This window comes from Plasmodium inui (genome assembly GCF_000524495.1).
Source record: "Plasmodium inui San Antonio 1 unplaced genomic scaffold supercont1.1, whole genome shotgun sequence".
Lineage (NCBI taxonomy): Eukaryota > Apicomplexa > Aconoidasida > Haemosporida > Plasmodiidae > Plasmodium > Plasmodium inui.
Genome location: NW_008481835.1, coordinates 1,217,691 through 1,243,333, shown reverse-complemented (window position 1 = coordinate 1,243,333; position 25,643 = coordinate 1,217,691). Strand labels below are relative to the sequence as shown.

Below are 25,643 nucleotides of genomic sequence, written 5' to 3'. Positions count from 1 at the left end.
AATGGCGTGGGGGACGAACACAGTTGGAAAAAAGTCCACAACATGGTGTTCGCATTTCCCACTTGAGAAAAAGGTTAAGCAAAAAGGTGAAACAGAAAAGTGAAGCAGATAAATGAGGAAAGAAAGTGAATCGAAAAAATCAAGCAAAAAAATGAACCAAAAAAAGGTGAAAAAGAAATAAGACGAAAAGGTTAAGGCCAAGAAGGTTAATTTCAAACGGGTAACAACCGCCCTCTTGAAAGGAGGAGCAATCCTCTCGGGTCACTTCGTAAAAAATTTGTTGTACGCGTCGATCCAAATTTTATACTGCGCAGTGTTGTAAAAGGGGAAAGGAGGTAACATAGAAGACGCAAATATGTGCATAATTCATTTTGCTTTATCTGTACGCATACGTTACAAATGCATATATATCGGCACAAGGAAAGCTCTATGGACGCATACGCAGAGGATAATTTTTTTTTTTTTTTTTCCCTGTACCTCTGTGGATTGTCGATTATCTTCGGAATTGCCTGAAAAATTCCTTTCATGCGTCCCGCTAAAAGAAAGAAAAAAAGAAAAATTAAGAAAAAATACTCACCTGATTCCCCATTTGTTAATGAGACGAAATAGGACAACACAGTAACAAAAATGTTTTAAGCGCTTTCCATTTTCCGCCCTACATCCAAATGTTTTGCAAAATTTCGCTCTTCTTATTTTCAATATTCCTATAAAACAGGGGTGTCTGTGATGGGGGAAATTTTTCATATAGGGGTGTACGCAATGAAATGCCGAAGAAGAATTTTAAGGTAAAATTTGGCTTCATAAGCACGAACGGGAGTTCTCATCTCTTTGCATTTGTGGGTGGTTCTCCACTCCCCTCCGTCGATTCGCCTCGCCGGTTCAACGCTGACAGAGCGCCGCGCCTACCTCGATGAGCTTCAAAAAAAGCACCGAAAACACCGGGTTGTAAAAAGACAGAGAGTAAAACAGCTTTATAAAATAATCAATGGCATTGTTATGAAACAGCTTATTAATTAAGTTCATTTTGTTTATATCAATTAGTGTGCGGGCGTAGAGGTAAAACTTCCACAGGTTCTTCACATTCCTATTCTTGAAATCCTCAAAGTAATAATGCAACTCTTTTATGATAACATTTTGCAAAAACGGGAGACTCTTCATCGTGCTAATGTGCAACATTCTGTTCAGTACCATGTGGTACAGATACTCATATAGATACATATATTTTATGTAAATATTTATCAGTTTCTTTTTTCTTAAGAAATGGAAAGTTCGGGAACATATTTTCAAAATGTAAGGCAGGCACCTGCTAATGGTGCCGACGCGAGTGTAATTGTCTAACTTACTCACTATCTCTTTCGAAATTTCGCAAAAGAGGTTAATTGATCGGGGCGTACTTCTCTTCTGTTCGCTCCGCCAGGCAAATGGATCTCGAATTGGGCTCAACTCGATGTTGGCGTCGCTCTCTTTTGCTCCGATTTCCAGATTTGTCGCATTATCTACATCGACTTGGCTAAGAGGGTTAACTAAGCCACCGCCACCGTCAACACCATCGCCCATCTCCCTCAGGTAAGGACATATAAACGTTATGTTATTAGTTATTAAGAAGTGGTTTCCACTTATTGCGCTGTTCATATCATTTATTTGGCTTACTAGCCTTTTCCTCAGGCTTTCAAACGTGTTTTTTTCCCTCCCTCGGACAGGAAAGTTCTTAATACTGCTCGTGTCCGAGACGCTTGTTTGATCTTCACTCCATTCATTCACACATCTGTCTTTCTCACCTATGGTTGCCCATTCATTGCTAATATGAGGGGGTAACCCGCTACTGATCACTTCGTTTTTTGCGTCTCTTTTTCTTAAGCCCCAGTTGACGTGGCTGCTAACACCGTTTGAAGAAGTGCACATATTACTGCCTACCCTATCTACCTTACCAGTATCGTCACTGCACATGTTGGCGTTGCTTAAGAGTTCACTCGATGTATGTGATTCTTTATGTTCCTCCACCCTTCTCATCTCGTGTGCAACTTCTGCATTGGAGTTACCACCATCCCTCGAGGGAGCATTACTGATGGATAAGCTTCCTAGATTTTTCTTTTCCATATAAAAAAATTCGTGAATGATGGAAAAGAAATTTTTTATTTTCATATAATTTACTTGAGGGATATTCAACAAAGCTGATAAGAGCAATATGCTGTTCTTTTCCTTCACAGATTTTAAGCTCTCAAATTTTGTATCTTCTTCGATAAAATCAAAAAAGGACAGGAAGCTGCCTTGTTCATTATTCGCAATGACTATATATTTTAAAATGCTCATTAGGGGTATCTTCAAATAGCTATCTTTACAATCGTTCACCAAGAGTTTATACTTTTTTTTGCTTTTCATTTCGTTGATGGTATTTCCGACACTGCTGGTGTGCTCTTTCTTCGGTTCCTGTGTGCTCCGCACGCTGCAGAAATACAATTTGAAATTGTCCTTCTCGTTTCCTTTTCTCTGGTGCGCGAGGCGCGTGCTGTCACTGCAAATCTTGAACTGGCGCATGCGCACCTTTCCCTTGCACCTTCCGTGGTGATAGCTCGTGTAGCGGCGGATGTAAGTGTCCTCCTCGTTGTCTCCGACGGAATTTTCGTCATCTGCACCATATTCCTCTCTTTCGCCGTCTTCACTATATTCGTCGCTTTCGTTATCTTGACCATGTCTGTCGCTTTCGTCGTCTTCACCATATGGGTTTGTTTCCTCGTCTTCATCATGTCCGTGGCATTCGTCGTTTTCAACATCTCCCCCATCTGCTCCATACTCTTCGACCATTCCCCCTTGGCCATCTTCGTACTCTCTATACCTGGCGTACGCCCAATCTTGCTCCCTTCCATTCCTCTCTTCGCTCGATTCCCCATCGCGCACTTCACTTTCGTCGTACCGTTCCAGATGGCCCTGGTATTCACACACCTCGTAACGCTCGTTTCCGTTTGTGGTGGAGTGGTTCCCATATTTAACGCTTATATTGTACCTCTCACGGGGAATTTCGTACTCCTGTGGGTGATCCGGGCTTGGCTCTTCTGTCGGTGAACTGTGCTCGGTGTGGTCAACTTCTTCGCTGACTACTGTCCCGTCTATCTCGTCACTGGGTGCTGTCGCGTCGATCTCCTCACTGGACGCCGTCCCTTCCATCTCTTCACTTGGTGCTGTCCCCTCGAGTTCTTCAGTCCGTTCGATCCTTCCTACCCCTTCATTCACACTGCTACTTCCAGTCTCTTCACCCTCCTCACTGCTGCCGACATTATCGGTCCCCTCACTACTTCCATGCTCGTCGACCTCTTCGTAACATTCGCGTCTTCTGTTTGCATCACATTCTCTGTAGTCCTCCCCGGTTAGATCCGTCTCTTTTCCTTCTTCGTGTAATTCCCCCTCCGATGATTCAGCCGATACTTCCTCTGATCCCACCGACTCTCCCACCGATGGGCCCTGCTTTATGTCAACCCATGAACCACAAGAGTCACCTTCGACAGCCCCTGTGTGGAAGGCCTCCCCAGTGAAGTCCCCATAGGACTGAATACCTTCCCCCAGAAACCTCTGTCTCAAGTGAAAATACTGGTTAGACCTCCTTTTTCTGTCATTGTACTCCATCTTATCCAGCGCATACTTATTCAGATAAAAAAAATTGTTGTAAACTCCAAAGTAAAAAAGGCAGGTCCAAAAAAGCATACAATTTTTATAAGGCACCACGTCCAAGTTATTTCGGTAGAAGTAAAAACATATACCTTTAATGATGCAGAACTTTAATAGGATGTTGCTAAATAGGAGAGAGTACTCACATAACTCATCCACGTTTTTTATGTTGAGACTATTTTTAATCCTTTTAACTACTTCTTGTGTCTTAACTTGATCCGAAAAATTTAATATACCATCCCTAATGACATGGTTAATAAATTCGATCACAGGAAAATACCGATCTATTTTCACCATCTCTTCATCTTTGATGTTATATTTTTCTCTATACTGGAGACATATAAGCAATCTTAAATAGCTATAAAACATTCCATCGAAAGGTAGGAGCGTTTTTTTTGGACCCTTTTCACTACAATTCGCTTTGTACTTGATTTTATGTGCCCCTTTTTTTTTTTTTTTCTGCCCTTTGTTTTTGCAGTCCATCGCATCTCCGTCTTCTCTATCGTTGCTGCTCCTACTACTATGGCTACTGCGACTTCTGTTTGTGATGAAATGGGTCTTCCCTCCAGTGGTGTGCTCATTGATGCCACTCATGGGCATAATACCATCCTCGTCCTCCCCCTTGAACTTCCCCATTGTGGAAGTATATCCCGCCTCGCTGTACATTTTTCGACTACTCATGGGAGACCCATTTGAAAAAAAGTTATCTTTTTTAAAACTGTGTATGTTTATTCTTATCCTTTTCGCGTTTTTCCCTTCTTGGCCTATCGACAAGCTCCTCTTCATATCGTTTTTAAATTCGCCACAAAAGTCGGTGCCAGGCTCCATGATGCTTCTGAAAAAGGTCCCTGCATCCTTCGAGCAATTCTTCCAAGGGATCTTCCCCTCCCCTTTGGCACTATTATCTTCACGCTCTCCTACCTGCACCAATTTCCTCTTCTTCAAATAGTGAAAAGAGGTGCTATGGTGGCTATACCCACTGAGAGATATAACATACGGCTTCGTCCCGTCGGAGTTATTTACCTCCTCCCCTTCTCCATTTTTCTCTTTATGCATAATTTTGTTAAAACAGGAGTGCAGTTTTTTCAGCCTGTCTCCAAAATGGTTATCAGGCAAGTAGGGGTGTGAAATACAATCTAAATTTACGTAACAAAAGTTATCCCAATTTTCTTTGTCCTCACTTTCTAAATTTGTGTCCTCCACAAATTTGGTTGTTTCGCATGGGACACGAGTGGAATCTGCTTTAGATTCTAGTTTGCTATTTTTAGCATCACTTCTAGATTCCTTACCCCCACCAGGGGAAGAAGTACCGTCACTTACTCTGGCACAACCTGGAGCAGAACTTTCCCGTTCACTTATAATTACCTGGACCCATTTTAACCGCACAATATGCACACACAAATTATACAAAAAGTTTTTCTCCTTTTGATTTCCTATCAACTCGACAATCTGGTTAATCAATGCAACTACTGAGTCGTCGTGTCTGCTTTTTATTTTAATTCTTAAAATAATTTCGTCTATGATTGGTTCAACTTGTTGGTAGAACTTATGGGGGCATAGAACCCATATTTTTCTCTTCACCTTGGTGGAGGTTATTTCGTAAAAATACTGAGCTGACGGTGTTTCCTCCACCAGTGTTTTGAGAATTCCTATAGGTATGACTTCTATTTTGTCCAGAACAGTGGAGAAGAGTGGCTGCATTTCGCGCACTTGGAACATGGACATCATTTTCTTCGCCAGTTTTGTCAGCCTATGTTTGGGGCAGGGGGGTTACACGAGGGTGAGCGAGTGATGATGTATACACTGAAGAGTGTACACACTTGTCCCTACAGATTTATGAGAAGTAGATATTACAATTGGCATGGTGCGGTGGCCAATTTGGACGTGCCTTTTTTTCTCTCCCTCTATTGTGCCGTTTTTTTCTCTCCATTTATTGCGCCATTTTTTTTTCCCCCTTTGTTGGGCCATTTTTTTCTCTCCCCTCCTCGGTGCGTTACCCCTTCTGCGACGCCTCCGTCGAACTAAGACTGTTTACAAACTTGGGGGACAGATAATTGTCGAACACCGTTCTGTATGTGAGATGCTTGGGGATGCTCAAAAACTTGAGGAAATCCACTAAGCCGGAGAGGGTCCTATCCTGGAAGGACTGCCTCTTTTGCCACACCTTGCACGCGCTCAAAGCGGGGTAACTGTTCTCCTCCTCATTTTTCAGTTGGTAATTATCTATACGTGAAAAGGAAGGGTAATAAATTAGCGTGTACGCAGATTTCCCACGTGCAGTACGTGGCAGTCGCACTGCCTTTCTATTTTGGCCTCATCCGCGACACTGATATGGAAGCCTTTTCCAATGCCTTTGACATTTTTTGTCTATTAGTTTCTTCACCCATCCACGAGTCGTATTTTATTTCACTTTTTAATTTTTCGTTCTATTTATCGTGTCTCTTTTTTTCATGTCTAATCGTTTCGCCTTTACATTCTATCCATCGAATCAGCGCCTTCCGCCCAGCGGGGCCGCAATTCAGCCCATCGCTGAACTTTCCATTTTTTTTCCTCAAGTTGAGGATTCCTCCTTTGTCAAAAATGTTAATGTAATTCAGTTCCTCCCTTTTTTTCCCCTGGACGTATTTTCCGTTGAGTTGGAAGTTCCAACCAGTACTCATAACTCGAAGGACGAAGTAAACAAAAGGAGACAAGAAGATGCAAAACGGAAGCTCAATGTCGCAAAAAGGAAACACAATGTCGCAAAAAGGAAACACAATGTCGCAAAAGGAAACAGGAAGAAGCAAAAAACAAACAGGAAGAAGCAAAAAACAAACAGACGAGTAAGAAAAAAGATTAAGGGACAAATAAAATAATGGCAAAGGAAAAAATGAAGTACAAATTCCCAACTATATAAAAAAAAATAAAAGCTGCCCCTGCTACTTAATGAGAAGTTAATGCAAAAGCGTCCAAGGATTTGTTAACCTATTTGCACATTAGCGTTAACATCTTCATGCTTTGCGCGTTTACAAACTTTCAAATTAGAAAATACCGCCTTACCAACACTGGAACAATAAAAAAAAAAAAGAAACGTAAAGAGAGAAGAAAAAATAAAGAGAGAAAAAAATACAAAGAAAAAAAAAAATTACATAGGAAAAAAATTACAGAGGGAAAAAATACCGGAAAAAAAATAAACAAACAATTGTGAATACACACGACAAGTGTCTGGTATTTGCCTCATCGACGAACATACATACATATTAATGTGTATAAACGTCATGTGGTAAGTTACTATTTACCACCTCGGCACGATTTTGCTGCTCACAGATGGTGATATTTCTTTTTCCCCCCCGCCGGTTTTTATCTTTTTGTTTAATTATAATTCGGCCTATTAAATCGAAGCATCCTGATAATATTTTTTGACGACTTGTACAGGTTAACACATGCAAAATTGAAATAAAACATTTTCCGCATTTCACCCAAAAGGGAAAGGGGGGCGGTCATATCTCTAATGTACGAATGCAACATTATATATCTAAGTCACATGCGTGTTGTCATTTGGGGGCTAACACAACAAACGAAATGCTAATCTTTTTTTTACCGCCGCGATTTGGCGAATGTTACCCAGCAGAATGACACTTTAAGGAACATTTGTCACACACGGAAGTACTTCTTCACAAGTACGTTCCGGTGTGCTAATGCTATATGTGTTAAACGGGCCAACAAATTTTTGTCCACTAAAGTTTTCCGTTTCTTTTGTTATTGCGGCTCCTCTTTTATTTTCTCACATTTGATTAAGTGCAAAAATAGAAGTGAAGGAAAGGGTTAAGGAAAAGGTTAGGGAAAAATGTTAAAGAATACGTCAAGAAACTAAAGGAGATGGCAAAAACGATTCGAATATAGCATTGTGTCCTAATTAACATCTTGAATAAGTTTTTAAATATAAGAACAAAAATTGCTACACTGATTTGTTTGATGGAAACAATGCGTTGCCTGGTATGATTATATTATGTCGTGTTTATATGTAATCATTAAAACACAAAAACAATGACGATTTTGTATACAGTTCACTGAATGAGAAATGGTAAAAAACAACAAAGAATAATAATTCGGTTACTGTGAATATGTATGGAAAGATTTTTTGCTTTTTTTTTCCCCTTTTCTTCTTTTGGAAATAAGAGTTAAAATGCCTCCAAAAGAATTAGTACAATAAAAATTGAAGATTTACGCGAAAAGTTTCTTTACTGAATAATCATAAAGGTATTGAAATCTTTATTTATTTTGCTCAAGAAGTGTGTTATTTATTCACTTGTGTGTTTCTCCAATTTCTGTATATAATAATTAGAAGACTGTAATAATGGCTATGGAAAAACTAAACCATAAACTTCTTGAGCCATATAATATAATACCATTAAAATCATTTTTAACAATTTTAGAGAATATAATGAAAGCTGCAATTTAAAATTTTGCAGGTGATACATGGTACTTCTATTTTTCCTACTTGGTTTGAGCTCGTATTCATTATTTTTATAAGCAGCCACATAAGGAGTTAGCTTCTTTGCCTTTATTTTTGAAATAGCTGTGTTTAGATATTTAAATATTTTTGGCCTATTATGCTTTTTCTCTTTAGGCTTCTTTCTAGGCCGTTCGGGATATCTGAACCTTCTTGCTCTATGCGTTATTCGAGAATCGTTTAAGTAATCGAATGGACGATTTGTTCCTTCATAATGGTCATGTTTTAATTCGTCATATTGATTGTCCAGGTCATTATTATCGTTTATATTTTTGAGCAATTTTTCATTCTTATTATTCTTCAAGTGATTTACTCTTTTTTCAAAGTCATGATACTGTTTGATTGCACTGGACAATTCTTCAGGGTTGTACTCACTCATCAACACATCATATTCTTTTGTAAAAATTCTCTGCTGTTTTAACGCATTAAATCTTTCTCTGAATGACTCATGATCTTCATGCAGCAAATTTATAATTCTTTCTTTTAGCTCTTTAAAACGTCGTTGTGTTCCTGGTTCAGAATTACCATTTAATATTCTAGCTGATACTGTGTGTAACGTACTATATTGGGGGAACACTCCCGTGTCGAATATATTAACAGTGGTGACTAAGGGAGGCAAATAACAGAAGTCGAATCCATGTATTGGCAAAATGAACAAAATCTTTCCCTATAAATGAAAATGCAAAGGAAACCGATAAGCCGCATGCATCGTTAGATTTGATTTTCATATTTTATTACGTCATATAAACAATTCCAGGTCAATATGAAGCAGATAAAGGTAAGAATAATAATACTGAATAGGGGTGATTTACAGTTTGTCCTTTCTTTCATTGACAATTTAATGTCTTCAAATCATTATAGTAACTGATAAATTACTTATTTAACTTACTATATAATGATTTGTCCTTTGTGTATTACTAAGAATTACAGTGCGTTTCTGCATCCTGCTTTATAAGCCTGGCACTTTTTAATCCTTTCTGTGAAGTTTTTCTTATTGAAAGGGGGAAAATAAAACGAGCAGTTCCAATGCTTATATGTTTGATTAGAGTGCATAGAAAATGTACATTCTTAGGTAGAAGAATTCCTGCATAAACATTTATATACAATGTTCCAAAAAAAAGGAAAAATACTACAAACTGCCATTTCAATGCAAGGGAAACCACAAATTAAATTAAAATTAAGGTATTTTCTTTACAGTTATATTTTGCAAAACTTAAAAGTGCCTTATGACATTGTATGGGAAGCGAATATCATGGATCCTATATGAGAAATATATAATCCAAGAAATGAAAAAGGAAAAAGGGGAAGGTATAAAGAAGCATTATATGTATATAACTCATAAATCTGCGCGCTCGAATTACCTATGTACGAATTATTTTGCGTAATTTTAGCTCGTGGATGATGAAACAAGAAAGAAAGAAGGAGAAACAATGGTGGTAGGACTAATTGGAACAATGCAATGCTGTATTGTATAGAACATATATATTTACATATATACAGAACGCGCGGGCAGGACTCAAAAATATTGTTTATCCTTTTCTTTAAGTTAAGGCTCAACTAATGTTATGTCTCATATTTAGTTATGTTTCCTTTTCATTTGGCATGAAAAAAAATGTTCCTAGGAACAAGGAAGAAGGCGAAAGGAAAAAAATGACAGTTCTTCAATATTATCTGCGTAGAACACATATTTTGCATCGTTACCGCTCTAAACGTTTGTATCGGAATTAGTTGTTTAGCTAAACACATCGGAAGAAGTGATGTGTCAAGATTTAGGCCATGGGATTGCTTATTTTTTTCTTCTTTTTATCTTATGTATCATGAGATTGCATCATTATATGAACGAAGTCCTGATACTGAAATCTTTATGTGCTAAACGAAAAGCGCAAAATCCGCATACAAGTCTTGAAACTTAGGGGTGTAGTGAAGCTGCTGCAACCAGACCCATACCGCCACAGGAGATCATAAGACTTCGCATAGTTCAGGTGCAGAATGTGAGAGAAAGAAAATAGCAGACTGACAAAGAAGGAGAAGGAAATTCAAGTCAACCAAGAGCATGTGCATGTATATGTGTATACATATATATATATCTCTATCCAATCGAGCCTAAATATCGCGTTCTATCTCACAAGCTAGACGTTTCTCAAAGCGCGATGTGTGAATATCTATTTATTTTAATAGAGAGCCGCTCTTCCGAAATAGACATCGCAAAAATGCGTGGACGCATTCATAGGACATGTGTTTTTTCATGTTGCACATAAATAATGGGTATTAATAGTAATTGCTGTGTGGAAATCACGTTAATAGTAAATATTTTCCACGTTATACGCACCACTTAGGTAATGTCTTATAGGAATCAGCGGATTTTTAATTATTTATAACAATCCTAAACAGGCCACCACTACAATATATGTGGAAATACGCTGCCTTCCCTATAATTCCAAATTTATTCTTCAGATCCGGCAACGTACAGATATTCTTAAACGATAGAATATGCAATTAGGCATATCCCCGTGAACTGCAGGAATTTAAAAATAAGAAATAAATCGACTCTGCCGTGATATTTGTGCGCATAGTTGACACTTGTACTGATGACAACCTCTCCTACGCTTCATGGGTGTTATTTTGTCTTATACCTGACAGTAGATGTGAAGTATATTCTAAAATTTCGCCCCGATGATATCCTTTGTTATTATCTCCTCATCTTCAGTACCATACTATATATATTTATGACACTGTCCGAGGAAACTTCTTAACTGTCCTCCTAAGAGTTTGGAATATTCGCGGTTTATCCAATCATCAGCATTTTGATCAGCGCCAGGCGTGTGAATATGCCGTCATTATTATAGGATTTATGCCTTCATAAATTGACCCGTCCAGGGTGTAATTCATGTATTGAAGGTATTCTTCTTTATTAAAAATTTATAATCATAAAAAATATATCCTATCTTTAATAAGTCACGTATTTATGGATTAATCTGAGACAGCAATGTAAAGATCTTACTGAGGCTATTATTCTCTTACCTATTTTCTTCAAGTGTTAGAGAATGATTATTCTCCTGTTTCATCTTTACGCTACTTCTGTTTCTGTCATTTTAACTTGTGACAGTCTCCTAATGGGTATGTTGATCACGGCCTGTTTCTTCCTTTACAATTCATTGCAGGACAGGAGCTGATATTACAGGAAAAGTGCATACTATTATGGGTATAGTCACAATTTGTATTATTTCCACTTATTTTTATATTCACTTATCTATTTCGGGTAATATTACAAGGACTGAAGTCCAAGGGGCGCACATCTAAAATTAAATATCCTCCTTTTAAACAGTGAACACAACAAACCTGATATATTTGCTATAACCGAAGCCGTATTGAGGAATAGCGTCATTATAGATAATATAATTAGTTCTGTATAAGTGCTTATATTGTTATATCTCTTATATTGAGACAGAATCTATTTATAACGGCAATGATAGAGAAATTTGGACGCCAACAGAAGGAGATTATATGATACCATAATCAAAGCATTACTTTATCGTCATGAGATTAAATATGATACAAAACAAATGTAGCTCATTATTTAATAAAATTATGAAATTGTTAAATAAGGAAAGGAATATTATCAATGTCGTATCCTCTTGTCGCTTAATTCTCCAGTAATGAGTGTATAAACCAGCTAAAGGAAACTAAGGAAAGTCAGGTAGTTAGATTAATGATTTTACCAATGTCACACTAATCTATAATCAGAGGAGACCACTAACCAAGGGTGTTTCTACGACAAGTCTTATAGATTATTAGGGAATCTATAAGAAACTCCTTTAGTCCCTATGTATATTTATCCGCTATTAATCGACTCAAACATGTGAGCCTCCTTATATATAACCTTCTTGCGTCAACCTTATAGTGAATTAAACTTTAGCTTTCTCATGATGTATATATTGAAGGAAGCATAATAATGTTAACTGATGTGAGAAATCCATATGTTATTTATATAGATATCTACAGGAAATATTAATATTAAATATTCCCTAGATAGGATTGTGTGGAGACTGATAAAATTAAGTAAATAATACCGTAGTAATTATGAAGTCTCTGAAATAGATAAAACGTACTGCTAAAAAAATGTTCATATATTGAGAATTACTGGAGGGCCAAGAAAAGAATCTACCTCTACACCTGGGAAATTGTAGGTTCTTTATTGAATATGTTACGTTTTCAAAATATAATTAAACAGAAGCAATAGAGCACAAATTAAGGATAAAGGTTCTAATACTTAAATAGTTTTTAAAGCCAGTGTACAGAAGTCACTTCACCTTATATGTTAACTAGTCTGTATAATCCTTTTGCCTAATCTTATACTATATTAAAGGTTTGTGATAAATATATTTAATCAATAACTGCCAGATATCCATGAATACGAATTAAGAGCAAGAGAATGATTAATACAACAATAACAAACGAACTGAAGATATGTTATATTATTTGTGATCTTACCGACTGATTAATAATTCGAACAGGATCCGAAACTGAAGCCTGTCCAAGAGAATTAGGTAATGCAAACGTGGAAAACCCAAGTTATAATAACAAGGATCAGGTAGAATATGAATTAAACTATCTAGTCTTAAACATTAGACAACCAGCACAGCAACCCTAAAGGGAAGTGATATCCGAATGGAATATTCTCCACATCATAATACAACTAACGAATCTCAAACAACAATACCGAGGAAAATATATACTCATCACCTACGTGTCTGATTAGGAAAATATACAAATGGAAGATAGTCAACCTACCTCATCTCTATCATACTATTAAATATAACCAGGGCAGAACAGCTCGAACACTAAATGAACTGGTTGATGATTCTGATGTATCAGGGCGACTCGAGAATAAGTAATAAGAAACTGGGTCTTAAAATTAATTCGCGCTGAAGAACGTAAAAGATGTACATAATACTCAAACTCACCAAAGGAGAAAGGACTAATAAAAAGTAAATGATGTCAAAACAATTCCCCTATTCAAGCCAAGGACCTCACCAATTAACCAAATGATAAAGTGATATATTATATATCCTAAGTATTTAGTCTTATCATAACTTCCACTAGTAGCCAGGTTACGTAAATTCAACCCAAATCGTAAACCAGAGGATACCACCTAGGAATTTTTCCTTATAATCAGAATAGTGCGAGCTCTACAAATATCGAAAGGTTAAGCTACTCAAGAGCTCTCCAACCGTCCTACAACATCCGAAGGAAAGGAACAAATATGAAGATCCAAAACGTCTGTGATATCAAGTGGTCAACCATAGACTTATAAGTCCCAAATTATTAGACAAGTTTCAAGAGAAGGTGGAATGATATCTCTACACACCCAGCTAAAAGACGGATAATATATCCTGACCAACGACAAAATGAAGGCAGATTAAAAAAAGGTTAATAATTATAAAATATAGGATCAATATATTGTTCATGCTCAGAGAGAGACTAAAGGCAGTAGTATAATATAGTCCCACAGCTAGTAAAGGCATTCTGTCTCACGCTAATGGACGCAATAATCGCACAAACCAACCTAACCACAAGAGCAGGAACTTCTCACCCGATCAGAGGCCTGACCGCAGCCGCATCCAAACAGCCCACGGAGCACGCAGATGGGGGTTATCAACCAAGGAAAAACTAAGAAACAACTCAAAGGAATTCTCGCAAAAAAATCAGGATCCCCCGAACAACTCCAAACTCGCAACCCATATCCCTATCAGATATAACAGGCAAACTCTCCGCACTCAAAGGATATCATACAACTGACAGGGAGGATACCTCGGTAATTACGTCTAAGAATGGACCAAGGAGGATCCCCCACAGAAATAGAACATTAACAACCGAAACATCGGAAAACTCAAAGCAAAAAGCAGCCGCATAACTAATCCCCCCACCTACCAAAATCATGTGGGGGAAAGAAAATAGCTAACCTCAATGAGTCTCCGAAGGACAAGCCGAGTAATCTTCCAAAGGAGGAATTCTCATGTAAGTCTAGGCAAAGATTGAGTAGAATTGGTAAGAAAATTCAGGAGACAAACAAGAGGAAAGAAACAGACGACAAGTCAGGCCCAGACAACCCAGTCAGAAGTAACTACAGGAATCGAACCCCCTCTCACCAGGGAGGCTCGTGAAAGGAAAACAAACAAACCAACTCCCAAGCCCCAGGATCACCTCCAACTCCACATCTAGGGCGTCACTCCCCCGAGGGACTCGAGTTAGCGACTGCCAAGAGACAGCAGAACAAAAGAGGAAAGGATCCAACAGACAAACCTTGGATTACAGTACACATTCCCCATCGCGCGGAAAGGAAGGAAAGAAAAGGCATCAGGAAGAGAAGTAAACTCACCTTCCCTAACAGTCCTGATAGAATAGATAGAGGCTCAAGAAAATACCTAGGATCATGGAGCCTAAAGTAAAAATAAGGAAATGTAGAAAAGAGAAAAAAATGATGATCCTAAACACAACTGGAAGGTAGAACTCACTCAAAGAGTCTCAAGTCATCCAAAAGGCAAAACCCCCGAAAAGCATAAATGACTTCCAACAGCAGGAGGGGGTCCTATCGAGTCTCACATCAGATGACGCAAGAACCAAACCAACCCCGTTTATCCTCTATGACTCCAAGGGGAACTCAAGAACCAACCAAATATTCTGAGTAAACCCGACTCCAATACCTCCAACCTGCCACCACACGAGACATTCCAATACAGACTACTGGAGAGGGGTGAGTGCAGTATGATAACAAATATGGAAAAACAAAAGCCTACACATCAGGAAAGATTAGGAACACACAGAACTAGCCAAGATCAGGAAAAGTATAGGATCGGATAAACATTGGCGAGAGTAAAACACTCAAACGCAGGAATCTTCCCCTCATCAAGAAGACACTGCAAAAGAAGAACTACAGAGAGCAACAACAGTATTTCAGGTACCCCCCAACCGGAAGGCAAGGGGCCATCTAGATCCTCTAGGTAATAGATCTCCTCCGGAAGGATAGAGTCATGATAGGGTAGGAGGGACCATATCTCTAAGCGGTTAAAAGTCCTCGAGAAGGGACAGTCCAAACAGGAAGCCAGTCACAATAAGTCACTGACAGATAACAGATTCCTTCGGCAACGAACTAGAATCCTACGCTAGCGTTATTAGATCAAGCCCCCACATCGTTAGGTGAGGGGGACACGAGTTGAAAGATGGCAGGACGTATAGACTAGAGGGCATCCACGAATTTCTGATCAGGAATATATCTAACTCTAGCAGCGAAAAAGTCAAGAGTCGATGATCCTAGACGGATGAAGGACGGCTAAGATATCCCCGAGTCTTAAAGGAGATCTTTAAGTCGTATAGTTTTAGAAGTTAAACAAAAAGAAGCGAGGCCCCTCGAATCACCGAAGCAGGCAACCACTATCAACTAAAGACATTTCTCGAGATAACTAAAATCTGGCAGGTGTCTTCTGCAAAGTCCACCCTAGAAGAGCTCATCAAATGGATGATCTCGACGGGATAAAGGAAGAGAAGAACGGGCCCCGAAATAAAATCCTGAACCCCAAGGAGGAGGCTGTATAATCCAAATGCCCCAGACTCAGGTGACCACAACAGTTAATCCCACATTCTATCCATCATAGAAAAATCCAGGCTCCAAAGGATCAGAATGAAAGGACAAGTGTTTACGAAGTAGAGATTATGATCATCCGACTCGTGGAGCCAGATGAATAAGCGTGGATAAGGCCCCTCACCGTCAAACAAAGGCACCCAGGCAGAAGCCCCACGACAGAAGACCATCCTAGAGGCAGAACCAAAAGAGTCCCAAAAGAAATAAGCCTCCACTCTCGCCTAAGATAGGGAGAAAATGTCATTCCGACCCCAGAGATAACGGCCAAACTACTCCAGAGGGAGGAACCCCTGAGCACAGACCCAGGACGTCTTGGCCATCTAAGAAAGATTTCGTATCGAAAAAGTAACTATAGGAGGAATACACACCTGAATAGATAAGCAAATAAATGAAAAGGAGCGAACGGATCCGTACTGGTCCAAAAGAATAAAGAAGCCTAAGAAACAGGACAACCTTAATCTGAACTGATGGGGGCATTAAGGATGGATAAACTTCTAAGGTCGAAGTAGCCGATAGGAGACGAGGCTCTAAGATGAATGTACATAAAGGAAAGGAAGGTGACCCATAGCATCCTCAGGAGCCAAGAAGAGGAAACCAAACCCTTAGAGGAAGGAAGGGACTCCCGAGAGCATCCAAGCGACAGGAGAATGAAAAGAGGGGGTGACACCCCCCCTGGAGGATCTTTTCAGAATAGAAGATAAGATTCTCGATGAGAAGGTTCCAAACCGAGGTGAACCACCGGCGTTTAGGTACGAGGACAAGAAATACGGGCCTAACGCCGACCTCAAGGAAAACCCCCCCCCCCAAGAAGACAAAGACTGGGTTAAGGAAACACAGGTAGGACGACGCGGCATGGACAAGTAGGAGGAGCCAAACACAAGATGAGAAATAAGAAGGGACTCTCCAGGAGGAAGCCATCCAACGGACAACAAAACCCCCGGAGGCAAAAACCGCGAGAAAAGTGACCCCCCCACTGAATGGCGAAGGAAGAGGGATACAATTAGGAACTGACAGATTCCAACGAAGATGAAGAAGTCAGCCAGTTGGTAGAAGCGCAGGAACAAAAAGGAAGATAAGGACACCAACTCACAGGAGAGAAAATAGCTGTAACCTAAAAGGAATCCTTCCTACTCTAGGAAATCTGGCAGCATAATGAGACGTTAGGGATCGGAATTGACGAATGAGCAAATAGCGCTGGCAAACTACTGATGACTTAGGAGGCCTCAACACAAACAAATAACAGAGCAGATCCCGTAACTGCTAACGAAGGCAAAAAATCCCCAGAGGAGCCAGCCGCTTCAAAGAAGCATGGAGGCTTAACTGATCTGACAAGGACACGAGTCATTAGAGAAGGTAGGAGGATTAGTCAAGCCGCCGGAGGAGACGAGCCAACAAAACAGAAGGGAGGATTGAAGAACCCATAGAAAGAGAAGTGAGTAGAAGAGTATCTGACGATTGATGAAAGCGACCTGAAAGGGTGGAGATCGGGGCTGAGGAGTAGTGGAATCCCAGGAACAGCCAGGAGGTAAGACCGGGCGCCTGGGGAGGGGAGGGGACATATACCATGGACACTCTCTGGACGGGCACGATAGGTCCAGAAAGTACTGGTCAGGTCAGATTAGTCGTAAGACCCCCCCTAAAGCCGAAGGGGAGGCAGCAACCAAGTTAGTTTCTGAGAGTGCTGACCAGAAAAAGGAAAATACCGAAACGACGACTCGAGTGAGTACGACTCCCCCAGAATGCGACCGAGTAGAGGGTTCCATATAAGGGATAATAGAAACGAACTTAAGATAACAAAGTCCGAAAGCTACTAACGGACGTCTCTTTCCCTTAGAACGGTCAGAAAGGGAGGGAAGGAGGGGGATCTTCAGCCCCAGCCGCGCGTCGAGGATCAATATAAGACGTAGAGGATGATAGAAGGGGACCAAAAAAGGAAGGAAGGGTCATACTAAACCCCAAACACCAAGGGACCTGGGAAAGAGTGAACAAGATGACAACAAACAGGGACACTCCAAAAAGGCAATCCGTCACCCCTCAACCCCGATTAACAGAGGGAAAAAGACGGGTTCGGATGGGAAAGGAAGGGGAAGGAGTAGGATCTACTGGACCAAGAAATAAATGATAAATCAAAGTCGCCCGAAAATATCGTCAGGTTCCACGAAGAGATTAGGCAAAGGGGCAACCCTAAGACACCAAAAGAGGGAGGAGTGGGAGAGATTAGAATTAATATATTAGTCATCCAATCTTACCCCTGTTCACGAAGAGACCAACGAGGGAACTGACAGTGAAGTAGGAGGGGAATTCCCTTCGGAAATAAAAAGGAGAATAGATTAAAGGCCACAGAAACAAACTCGGATCAGTCACCTAGGTCGTGGGAAGAATCATAGAACAGTCTCGTTAAACTGCTACGGAACAGAGTTGGGGAATGTGGCACTGGGACGTAAGGAGATGAGTAGGTATTATTAACAGAAGGAGGAAATACCAACCCAGCCAGCAGCAACTAGAAGCTGAAATCTGTGGGAGGATAAAGAGGATGCAATACGAGGGGCGTTTAAGAGGGAGAGTCCCTGAAACAAAAGCCATTAAGATAAAAGTGAAGGTCGAGGAGTTAAAGGAGAATAACGGGAGATTGAGAAGGAAAAAACCGCAACCGGCTTAATAAATAAGTGACGGGAAGGGAGATGAAGGAGAAACAGGAAGCGTTTCCACTCTGCCAATGGGCGAACAAGACGTGGTTAGCGTCAACAACCACCACTCTGGACGAATATTGTAACCGTCGAACAAATGACGACCTGGGAATTGAGGGAGGTGGAGATGAAGAGTTAATGAGTTCGCTTGGAGGAGCGGATGATTATATAACAGGGGGAGCGTCGAAAGAACTTCAGAATCTCTATGAAGACAATAAGTCGGCGTCAGTAGACCAGGGATGCACAGGTCAATCCCCGAGGGCGAGTCTGCCAAGTTGGGATCAGATACTGGCACAAGTAGTGGACACCTTACATCAAGACCCGAAACGACTGAACCTGGGGAGGTTAGGAAGAGATTGGGGATTGGTGCAGGACGTAAACCTAAGAAGAAGTTGGGGAAATGTTCTGACAAGGAAAGTTTGTCAAGGATCCAGCGTGAACAGGAAATGGGCCGGAGCCCTGATGTGTCTGATTGGTACTCTCGCAGTAGGTACAAATCAAACCAGACAAAGTTGGGGACCCATTCCAGACGTCTGTGGCAACTTTCTCGATGAGGTAATAGGTTCCAGTCACCCGCACAAAGAAGAAGCTCACAGGAACAGCCAGGAGTCAACCCTAACAGCGGACGACAGGACGAGGGATCGAAGAATTAAAAAGGAAGTGACGGCTTTTTTGAGTTTGATATTGACTATATATGACTTAATTAAAAGATGTTGCGTCGGGTGCGGCCCCTATTCAATAGAGAGGTGGGCTGCAGGAATAGGTCCAAGAACCATTAAGCAGGAGACAGTATATTGTAAGCTGGACAACACGGAATTGAAATGCTATAGATCCCCGCAGGAAACAGAACAGGGGCCGGGGTATTTACGCTATAGTGGAGCGTCGACACCAAGTCTGAGAGATATCTCCCTAAGTCCATCAGATCAGACGGGGACATACACAAGGCAACACCGCACCCCGGTCCTGGACGGCGGCGAGCAGGGTCACCTGACGCAAGAGTCTGCGAGTGGAGACCCATCCAAAGAGCGAAGGAGCATAGAAACTGATGTCTCTTCAGACGAAAATCGCGGACAAGACGCCCCCGACGGAACCCAACAGGATCAGGAACACAGCACCAGGAGGTTAGAATCCCTAAGCTCGGACCCAAACGACAACGGACCACCAGAGAAGGAGGACGAGTCAAGTGCCCCAACAGGGGGTAAGCCTACCAAAGACAAAGACGGAACTGGCGAGGAGCAAGTACCCACAGCTGAAGATCTCAGGGGGGCGACCCTCCCAACTCAAGGTGAATCGGAACAGGAGCCACCATCCCAGACCACCAGCTCAGGACAATTGACTATGGGTTCAGTAGGTGGGATAATTACGAGCATGATTTTGAGTGCACTAGGTATATATGGGTTTTGGAGGATAAGGTTTCGGAATAGTAGAGATATCAAAGCAGAGGAAAGTCGAAGGTACGTCAAGATAGGATATGGATGAGAACTTCTTGTGGGGGATGCGAAAAGAAGAGAGAGGGGGCCTTAGGTCAAAAATATCACAAGGCCTCGGCAGATTCAAGCCAAAAAGGCCCCTGAACGAACAGACCTGGTAGCCTATTCCCCCGGACCCAATCAAGGCCAAAGTTGCTGGGGTTCGGTTAAGGATCCCTAGATGAAGAGGACTCAGGCAAAGCAAACTAGACGGGAGAGTAGACCCTTGGGGGATAGTGATAGGGAAGAACCCCGCCAGTCACGGCAGATGGGGTTATATGGACGTTAGGATTGTTGAGTGCAGGCTTAGGGTTCAGGATTAGGGTTCCGGAGCGAGTTTAGGGTTCAGGGTTTAGGTTTTAAGGTTTAGGGTTCAGAGTTTAGCGTTCAGGGTTCAGGATTCAGGGTTTAGGGTTTAGGGTTCAGGGTTCAGGCTTCATGTGTTAGATTTACGGTTTATGGGTCAGGGTCAGGGTTATGGTTCAGGCTTTAGGGTTCAGGGTCCAGGTTCGAGGGTTTAGGGTTTAGTTTCCTTTCGTTATACTTGGATTTTCAATCTTGGGCGCTGGTGATTTGGGGTTTACATTCAGGTTACAACTTTTAGGTCTCAAGTTCTTCCCCCTGTTTGGGGGGGTCCTACTCCTTAAGATTTCATTTTCAAGAGGTTCTTCTAGTGGTTGTTTCTCAGTTTGGAGTTTTTAGGTCTATCTTTCAGGATCCTGGGGAGGATATTTTCTGGGTTCACGCTGCTTCTCTGTTGGTAAAGTCTATTTGGTTGAGCTCTTATTGGCTATTTGATTATGTTTTCTAGGGTTATCCTTCTTGATTTCTTTTTAGCTATCAGTCAACGCCACGGTCATTGCAAGAATTGATCTGTCTTATCTGATTTTTTTATCTAATCTTCATGTAAGGATTAACTAACAGTAGACGAACCCAATGACGGGGTCGATGTACGGATTGATGCATATTCGGCGGACTGAAAAATAATCTAGTGATCTTTTAAAGAAATCTCTTATAGAGATTTTTAATAAGTCACTTAATATTTCAGTGGCTTCAAAACAGAAAGGGAAAATAGAAACAACACAGGCGCCTATTAGAATTCTTGGTGTAAGATTCTTTAAATAATCAGTGATGACCTCCTGTGTTAACACAGTACAAGGATATATACCCTTCTCCTTATTAGTTTGTTACCTTAGGTACAAAATGTTATTAATATCTCCGACTATCCTCTTCTGGATATTCTCTTGAATATTTTCGCTCGCGTTATTCAGCCACAGTATCTTGGGAATCCTGTTGGGCTAGTACACCAGTCTCATCCTTAATGAAGTATTAGTCACAAATATAATAATATCTTTACACCATGGAGCATTTTACTTGTCTTGGTCTTCGTCTGCTTTCCGCCTCTCTTGTTTCTCCTCTAAAATGAAACTTATCCCTTATCATTAGCTCTTCCTAACTAATAAATTATAGATAAGTTGAAGAGGAATCTGCAATACGATTATTCTATAAATAAATGAATCTCACATCTTCCTCCCATGTAATTTTGTAACAGAATATTTCGGGCGCGGATAAATGAATATTACAATCTGTTTTCTGCCATTGTCTCAGCCCCCCTGGCGCCCTAGATATTATATATATCTATATATATACTGAACCCTGCCACTTCTCCTTTCTTATTCCCCTTCGCAAGCAATTTACGAGACTTAGGAGGTACTTTCGAAACCCTTTCATCATTCTCACGGCTGTTTATCTTTCCTGAATTTACTTTTTCAATTGCTAATCTATTCTTCTATACTGATATGTAGACTTCATCGAATTTATAGTTTAATCTTCCTACATAATATAAACACAGGACCCGTGACTTCATAGAACTCTTATTCATATCATAATATTAAGTGCTTGCTACCAATAGAATCTAGGGGAAGAAGGGAAAGGGACCGTCCAAATAGAAATCCACGATGATCTGATATGTTTGATGTTGTCCGTCTCTCAGAGGAGAGCAAAGACAGATATACGGCCTACCTAGGCGCCGACAATAGATAAATAGGGATTCACTATAGTATCTAATGTATCATTTAGGGACACATAGAAGAAACAAGTGTTCAGTCAAGAACTTCCCTTGATTCAAGGAAATGGCAGGGGTTGACAAAGTTCAGGGGAATATAGGGTGAGGAGTACAGCTGAATACACGAGGTTCATAGTGGCACAGTGGCATTGATTTATAGAACACTTGGCCACTAGAGGGTAGCAAACATAGATCCGCCAAAGTTGTGCCTTCTGCTCTTTTATATCCTCCGCCGCGCCCTAGTGACAAACGGCATGTTCACTTTATCTCAGAGACTTTTTCTTGCTTTCTGTCTCAACTTAAGTCCAACACCCGTTTTATAGAGTAATCACCTTGGGATTCTTGCAGTGGTATCTGGTAATACTCTTCTCATAATTGATCACAGAATCGTTGGGCCCCAACCATTTCCCAGCCTACAAAGAGTGTGGACTCTCTCAATTCTCCCTGAATTCAATTAATAGGACATGGGACGGCGATATGTTTTTTATCTTATATGAAATCATCCTTGTGTATATAGGTCAGCTCCTTCCCAAAGGAAGAGAAAGAGGCCAACGAACAGAAAAAACGAAGGATAACACGGGGGCATTTCAGGTATCGTTCACACGATTGCGTGTTGTCTCCTGTAATGCCCTTGACAATGACTGGAGGGAGACGCATACGAATGAAATTAGAAAGATCCGGAAGAAATTATAATGATGTAACAGATATTTATGGAGCCATATGAGAAACATTCCCTATTACATATCGTTCTATTAATGCATCCAATGTGAGAATGTTTATAATATGTGTCTACCCTGTCTTCATTCTCCACGTTTCCTTTAACAAAGAGTACAAAAAATACAAAACAGCAAAAAGGGAAGGTAACCGTGCTGAGTGGCGAGAAATGAATTAAAACATTGTTCTTGATGTCAGTAAAACAGAGATTAAAAAGGAAGTCACATGTCCCTCCTAATATCAACCTCGAAAGAAAAGATAAGATATATGGAGATTGAACAGCACAGAGCCAGAACGGAAGTGAAAACAAAAACAGCCAGTGTGAGACACATGAGAGAGGGCATATAATAATTCCACTGATAACCCATCATAGAAATCCCTCCTGAATTCTCCTGATCCGCACGTTCAAAGACACCAGAATTGTCCTTTTTAGGAGCTAATAAGATGCCATCAGTCACTTCCCTTTTGGTAGACATAAAACATACTCCTGATCAGCTTCAGGAAAGTCGACGCAACAGAAAAGAAGGAGAAATTTGTCGTCATGACAAGAATAAATTATATAGCCATTTCAGCTTCGTATACCAGACTCTGATTCCAGAAGACGTATTCGGGTTAAGTGATGAGGCATACATATAGCTATATAGGTTTTCTACATTCCGAAGATATCCAGGACACCCACAAGATGAGGGCTCCTTCCTTATAATTCTACATACCACAGCAACGGCTTCATGACGACGATATTAATGTAAAACTAAAAGAAGGGACTTACTCACATCAAGATATCATGTTACGATACGGGACACAGTTGAAATGTGATGTAGATAGGATGGTAAGAAGAAAAAGGGCACTAATTGTTCAAATTAAAAAGGGGTTAGGGGAGTTACGATTCTCCTTCAGCGATGGCCGATCACGGCTATCACTTCAACATAGCATCTAATAATATTCAGTTACTGTGTTGGAACAGGCTGCTCAGATGCTATCTCACATGTATTTCTCCACGCCTCATATACAATCTTTAAAACGAGGCTTAGTGATACCGTTGAATGTTTGCCCATATTCGGATACTTCCACAAGCACATAGAGATATCCTATAACGCCTAAGACAAGGAGTCCATAAGATACGGAAGGAACAGGTGTGAATGAGATTTCTAGTAATAAAGCTAATACTTCCAGTGTGAATGCAACAAGAATCCATAAGGGGAGTATCAGACGATATACTTCAATCCCCACTAACCAGTACTCACTCCTACTAATATGCGGATGCTTTTTACCCCTCGGTACAGAATTGTATGCCTTATATGATAAGGACGATGCAGGACGATGTAGAATTCTTCGACATGTGTGTACTAGTTTTGCCGCTGTGATCCTACGTATTGGATCGCACACCGAATTGATGACTTCTTGGTATTTCTTGAGGATTATTGTACGGATTCCCCCGAATGCTTTCTGATGATTCCGGATTTTCAGTATTTCGATACTTACTAAGATTCGTCTTTTTAGTCCTTGAAGTACCGTATGGATTTTCGGCATTTCCCCTTTGAGATTCAGGAGATATTTTCCGTGACGATTTACTTCGGTGCTGAATGTTCTATTTCTCATTGATAAAGTCACTTGGACAGCCAAACTTAATTCTCTATGATTTCCTATGATAATGCTGATTCCGGTAGTTAGAACCCTCTGTTTTATGTATCTAAGCTTTTGAAAAAACCGTTGTAGAATGTCCATATTATGTGTAATCATAACGATCCGTATGTTTCGTATGTCGTGTACAAAAGAATTACGCGGCTTCAAATCCACTGATAATCCTCCTTTTGAGCTTTCACACATTATTGCTTCATTATTTATAAGTTCTTGTATAATATGCGCCTGCCATCGCCTATCTAAAATATCCCCAGTAGGTGTGAGACTTCGTTTCTGAAAATCCTTAAACAAAGACTCTTTACAGGAACTGTCAATATTGCCTTTATTTTTCAGGATATATGTATAATCCCTTCCGAGAGAAGATCCTGAAACATATACTAATTTCAAGTGTTTCTGAACATGTGTCAATAATAGCCTAGTATTCCTGGGGCAAACCATGCCAGTAGTGTTATTGGTGGTGGTTATATGTTCATGGCCTGATGCCTCCATGGACTAATTATGAGCAGGATTATGGTACATCGTGGAAGACCATGTCTTCATGTCTTATAAGTATGATAAAATTTTTCCTTCCATAATGAGGAGGAAATAACTTTTCTCTATTGATAAGGGAAATCTGATAGTTACGATGCCGTTATGGTACGCAAACCATAATAATACCGAGGTTATCCTAAAAATTCGTTCCAAAATTCCGAATTCCATTATTCGATGCTTGCTTTAATTTCTTTCTGGTTGATGTCATGTTTCTCACCACATTATTCTATATGGTATATGCCCATATGCTTATATATACTTCTCCATCTATATCAACATGTTTCGATTTATTCATATATGAATATTTATGAAGATAAATGCTTGTCTGTGCATAAGTATAGGGATTTATACATTCATATGGATTCATAATTATCGACATAGGACTGCACAGGAGCAGAAAGGGAATAACTCTCATTTCTCTATTGCTTGTGGCATTTTGAAATACTGAGTTCATTTTTGCGAATAGATTTGTCCTCTGAGTTTTATCTCTATCTTCTGCTTCATCTATATATAGACTGGGGGATATAGGAGTTCATAACACTTAGGTATGTGACGCGTACCCTATCAAGAGAGGACTGAGGGCTTCTCAGAAAGAAGGGGTATCCTCAGTATCAGATTCTGTTATACTCTTTTGGTTAATGATAATAACAGGGCATAATTTAAGAGTCACTTCTATGTCATATTAATATTATGATATAGAAGACGGTGGAGAATATATTTTTAATAGACGAAGGGATGAGAGAAT

The 25,643-nt window shown here is 40.3% G+C and overlaps 5 protein-coding genes across 5 annotated transcripts; 2 read left to right on the top strand and 3 right to left on the bottom strand.

Annotated features, from left to right (window-relative positions):
* Positions 1-655: 655 nt before the first annotated feature.
* Positions 656-6,320, bottom strand: C922_00285 (hypothetical protein; the record flags this gene model as incomplete). Its single annotated transcript, XM_008815902.1, has 4 exons — positions 656-721; positions 907-5,410; positions 5,658-5,883; positions 6,134-6,320. 4 exons carry the CDS (start codon positions 6,318-6,320, stop codon positions 656-658), a joined length of 4,983 nt encoding a protein of 1,660 aa, XP_008814124.1.
* A 1,680-nt stretch (positions 6,321-8,000) lies between these two features.
* C922_00284 (hypothetical protein) lies at positions 8,001-8,880 on the bottom strand (the record flags this gene model as incomplete). Its single annotated transcript, XM_008815901.1, has 2 exons — positions 8,001-8,819; positions 8,845-8,880. 2 exons carry the CDS (start codon positions 8,878-8,880, stop codon positions 8,001-8,003), a joined length of 855 nt encoding a protein of 284 aa, XP_008814123.1.
* A 6,784-nt stretch (positions 8,881-15,664) lies between these two features.
* C922_00283 (hypothetical protein) lies at positions 15,665-17,215 on the top strand (the record flags this gene model as incomplete). The annotated part of the gene is made up of 5 exons (XM_008815900.1): positions 15,665-15,739; positions 15,815-15,877; positions 16,018-16,136; positions 16,481-16,628; positions 17,009-17,215. 5 exons carry the CDS (start codon positions 15,665-15,667, stop codon positions 17,213-17,215), a joined length of 612 nt encoding a protein of 203 aa, XP_008814122.1.
* Positions 17,216-18,472: 1,257 nt separating this feature from the next.
* C922_00282 (hypothetical protein) lies at positions 18,473-19,957 on the top strand (the record flags this gene model as incomplete). Its single annotated transcript, XM_008815899.1, has 1 exon — positions 18,473-19,957. The coding sequence occupies one exon, from the start codon at positions 18,473-18,475 to the stop codon at positions 19,955-19,957; it is 1,485 nt and encodes a 494-aa protein (XP_008814121.1).
* A 2,722-nt stretch (positions 19,958-22,679) lies between these two features.
* C922_00281 (hypothetical protein) lies at positions 22,680-24,856 on the bottom strand (the record flags this gene model as incomplete). The annotated part of the gene is made up of 2 exons (XM_008815898.1): positions 22,680-22,828; positions 24,097-24,856. 2 exons carry the CDS (start codon positions 24,854-24,856, stop codon positions 22,680-22,682), a joined length of 909 nt encoding a protein of 302 aa, XP_008814120.1.
* Positions 24,857-25,643: the final 787 nt, after the last annotated feature.